The sequence below is a fragment of the Centruroides vittatus genome, unplaced genomic scaffold (assembly GCF_030686945.1).
Source record: "Centruroides vittatus isolate TY-2023 unplaced genomic scaffold, ASM3068694v2 contig_950, whole genome shotgun sequence".
In the NCBI taxonomy this organism is placed as follows: domain Eukaryota; kingdom Metazoa; phylum Arthropoda; class Arachnida; order Scorpiones; family Buthidae; genus Centruroides; species Centruroides vittatus.
Window position 1 is genome coordinate 619,551 of NW_027122629.1, and position 4,680 is coordinate 624,230.

At 37.2% G+C, this 4,680-nt stretch overlaps 1 protein-coding gene across 1 annotated transcript; it reads right to left on the reverse strand.

Moving 5' to 3' along the window:
* Nucleotides 1-3,145: 3,145 nt before the first annotated feature.
* Nucleotides 3,146-4,471, reverse strand: LOC136985085 (cilia- and flagella-associated protein 157-like). Its single transcript, XM_067282288.1, has one exon. The coding sequence runs from the start codon at nucleotides 4,469-4,471 to the stop codon at nucleotides 3,146-3,148; it is 1,326 nt and encodes a 441-aa protein (XP_067138389.1).
* Between the last annotated feature and the right edge of the window lie 209 nt (nucleotides 4,472-4,680).

Below are 4,680 nucleotides of genomic sequence, written 5' to 3' on the forward strand. Positions count from 1 at the left end.
AAATTCAAATCAAAACAAACAACGCACCCTAGTGGATAACTTAGAAATTTGGCATTTATTTTAAAAAATTAATTTATTTAACATATTTATTTTTAAATACTTTTAATTATAGTTTAATTATAAAAAATTTATTCAATATATTATTATTTATTTTAAATAGTTTCACTCCTTCAGTTAGGGTCCCGAAGTTTTAAGTACACAGGCTCTTCTTTCAACAGAGACTGTTTAGATCAGCGTTTCTCAAAGTGGGCGATAACGCCCCCTTGTGGGCGGTGAGTAAATCTAGGGGGTGCTGGAGGCAGGGTACTGAACGGTGACCAAAAGGCAAAAGTTGGGGTCACTGACAGCCGTTCCCTTTTCTCTGTTAAACGGATAAGAGAAAACATTGCGTTTAATGGTTTCCAGATGTTGAGAACAATATACGGTAAGGGCACAAAGTGTGAGATTCACAGAAAAGTTTTCCTAAGAATGTTTCCAATCCTTTCTCACACAAGAGAAAATGGGTTAGGGGGCGTTGGGTATAACTTTATAGACAAAGGGGGGCGGTGGATCGAAAAAGTTTGAGAATTACTGGTTTAGATCAACGAAACATCGGTTTGTTTTGCGTTGAAAAACCGAATTTTGGCGCTCTTTCTATACCAGTATCTAAAAACTGCTACAAATCCGTAATAAATTGTAATTTTCAAAATAAACAGCAACGAGTTGTATAACTTTCTCTGTGAAAAATATTAGAAATTAGGCCAGGAACACACATGCGTAAAATTGTGTGGCAGAAAACTGAATCAGAAATCAGCTTTCAGTTCAGTTTCTGTTTTACGCTTTTATGCCAGAACACACATGCGTAAAAATTCTGGCCGAATAGGAAACACCACTGCCACCAACAGTGCTAATTTTATTAACTTTTTCGGGTATACTATAGATTACTCCCTATGGAATTTCGTGTGTTTGGGTATATATCTGAACTCAGGGGACCGAGACGAGTTCAACGATACTCTACTTTTGGACCGGAGACGAAAAATAAAAAAGTTATCATACTTTTTTCCGGCGATCGCGCGATGATAGGGAGTCGCGTCGCTCTCCGCTAAGTCGGCCTCGCTATCGCGATCGGGAGTCCCGTCGCTTGTCGTTAAAATTGCCTTTAGTAGACGTTTCCCCCTTTTTTTTTTACTTTGTTCAAGAACTACCGTGAATCGATCACTAGTTTAGCACATGGCGGCGTGTGGTGGCGCCCATACGAGAGGTCAGTCGGGCCGCCATGTTCGCTGCCATAAGTAACATTAACCGAAATGGCGATCGCGCGATGATCGGAAGTCGCGTCGCTCTCTCCGCTCTCGTATCGCGTGTTTAACGCTCCGGGAGATGACCGTAGTCCGACGTCACGGTTTGCAGACTTTACCGCAAGATGGCAATACTAGCAACTACGGTGCCGTCTGCATGAGAGCATTAAAAAAGTATGGTAACTTAAAAAGTGTGATAACTTTTTTATTTTTCGTCTCCGGTCCAAAATTAGGGTACCGTTGAACTCGTCTCGGTCCCGAGTTCAAATATATAATCAAAGTCCTGAAATTCCATAGGGAGTAATCTATAGTACACCCGAAAATTTAAATTATTTGAATTCGGAATATAAGTCTATTAAAGAACGTGTGATCTAAATACTAGGCCTATATATCGATTTTACAGGATCTACCTGTTAGAAATTTTGCACTTACAGCCATCCATAAGCGTTGTTTAAATACAGTGTCTTTATGCATGACACTGATGTGGTCGAACGGATTCGATAAACCCCTGTATTTCATTTATTTTTTGTTTTTTCGAGACCGTCACAATTACAGGGTTAACCCTCGTTGCCGCCATTGTTAGAACAAAAAGCACGTGTCTACTTTGACGTCACAGAAAACACTTCTCTTTATTGGAGGAATTTTGGCGTAAGTAGAGACACGCTCTACTCTATTTTCAGTTCTGTTTCAGCCAAAATGTCAAAAAAATTTACGTTTTCTGTTTTATACTAGATTTTACGCAGAATTTTACGCATGTGTGTTCCGGGCCTTAGAATTAGAAAAAAACTACTGGGTCTAGAAGCGTCTGCAATGCCGGATGAAGAAGAAAAACAAAATAAAAACACAGGTTTTTTAGGCGATTTTTGCACTTTTCAATTGCTTATATTTCGGCAACTCCTTTATAGAAATACCTAAAATTTTGCACATTAAGAAAACAAATATCTTTTGAACAATATATTCAAAGTTACTTTAGGCGTTTGGGGGACGGAGAAATCGACCCCTGAAAATCAGCAGCTCTAATTTCTATATACAGGGTGGGCCAGCGAAAACGAAACGGCAGAGTGTTCGCGTTCGTCCAAGCAAATCGGTCGGACAGGTCGATTTTATTCTCGAGGGGACATCTTTTGCAATAAAGTTTTTGCGATTCTGAATACAACAGACAACAAAAAAGTTTAAAAACTCATTTATTATGTATTAACTAAACAAACATTTATTTCGAAAAAATTGTTTGTTTAGTTAATATTCAGATTCGCAAAAACTTTATTGCAAAAGATGTCCCTTCGAGAATAAAATCGACCTGTCCGAGCGATTTGCTTGGACGAACACAAACACTCTGCCGTTTCGTTTTCGCTGGCCCACCCTGTATATATATATAGGTCAGTCAGTGACTTTCAGTACTTGGCAGGAAGTCACCGCCGTGACTCCCAATATAAAGTATGTATATAGGAAACGTACAGTAGCCTCGGCCCTAATCTTGTCACTGTAACCGTAGCACCAGTCAAATTCCCAAATGGTTCAAAATCAAATGCGTTAGATTCTGATTCTATTCCTTTGGAATGTAATAATAAATGCCCTACTATACCCGAGGCTCAAGACAATGCTCCCGCTCAAAATCCCGTTCTTTCAGAAGTTAGTCATCCGCCAGATAATCCCGATCAGCGGTGTAACAGTTACGAATCGGATGAGGGTTTGTTTAGAAGCTCAAAATTCATCTCGCGCGAATCCGACTGACAGCATGTTTTGCCAGTTGTTGTTTTTGATTATACTTAATCTATCTCTAAAAATGTTCCACGAAATTTGATCTAAATCAATAAATCCACTACAAATATTAATACAAATGATCAGAAATACAAGTTTACTTTTGATAATTACGGAACAAATCCCAAATCACCCAAGGATTGCATCAAAGGCGCTTTATCTACTTCGAACGATTTGGGATACGGCATATTAACCCGATGTTGCATCCATATCAGTTGATCGAAATCATTAATGTTCGTTAATTTTGTTGCCGTTTCCAGAACTTCTTTTTGTTGTTTCAACATAATCTGCCTTTTACCCAAGTATTCAATAATATCTTCTTCGGTACCTTGGACGTAATTCGTTCCCCGTTTACTACTTTCGACAACGTCTTTAATAACAGATACTAAGCCGATCCTTTCGTTTTCTACTTTGTTTAGCTCCTGTCCGATTTTATCTTTACGTTGCATCAGATTTTCTTCTTCTTTAATCAAATACGACAGCTTTCTTTCTCCTTTCGCTATATTTTCTTTCAAATCCTTAACAGTGTCGACCATACTCGAACGTTCCTTCTGGCATTCTGACATTTGTTTTAGTTTCTCGTCTTGAATACGACACTTTTCTTTTAATCTTTTCCACGTTATCAATTGGAGACGACATCTAAAACTTTCTTTATCGGCACTTTCTGAATAAGTGTTTAAGCTTTGGCACAGTTGATTTTTCACGTTTTTCAGTTCGGAAATTTCATTTTTCAGTTGCGTCAACTTTACCTCTAGTTCTTTCCTTTCCATATCAATTCGAAGTGTCTCGCGAATGGTCGAGAGAATGTTTTCTGCAGTACGTTGGTTGTACATGCTTCGAAATTTTTTTCCCACCTCTTCTACTTTCTTGAAAACCTCACTTTTCAATTTGTCGTTCTCTAACGTTGTTTGACGTTCCAATTTTTCCTTTTCTTTTATGAATTTTGCGCTGTCTTCGTTAATGCTTTCTTTTAGAAATTTGATTTCTTCTTCTATTTTAAACCTGTTTTTTTCAAATTCTTGCAAAGTGCCAAGTTCTTCGTTTAATGCACTGTTTTCTATTTTTAAGGCATTTAATTTTATTCGCAACTTCTCCTTTGCATCTATGCTACTATTTTTCAGTTCCTCTTTATCCCGGGCGTGTTGTTTTGTACGACTGAAAAGTTCTTCGCGTAGTTGTTTAATTCTCTGTTTCCCTTCTTCGACTGTACGGTTTAAAAATGAAATTGTGTTATCTTTATCCTGTTTTTCTTTTTCGAATTCTCTCTGAAATTCTTTCGAAGATTCGTCAATTTCTTTGATCGAGCTCTTCTTTCTATCAATCTGATGTTTGAGAGAACTTATAGATACTTGGAAACATTCTTTCTCTTCGAAAGTCATTCCAAAAGGCTGGGGGATTATGGCATTTTTTTTCTTCTTTTCCTTTTTTGGAGGCATTTTCTATTTTAATTTTATTGGTAAATGCAATAAATTTTATTTCTATCGTCAAATTAGCTTCAAAATTTATTTCTCGTTCGATTCTAGCCTACGTTTGATAGGAAATTCGAATGCTCGGATGTTCGAAAATTTAATATTTTTACGTATTCTACTATAGTTAATTATTTTAATTCATTTACCGGTAATTAAATAAACCTGATTATTTCAAC

Excerpts from the sequence above, each read along its gene's own strand:
- LOC136985085 (XM_067282288.1), bottom strand. The coding sequence starts at position 4,471 with ATGCCTCCAAAAAAGGAAAAGAAGAAAAAAAATGCCATAATCCCCCAG.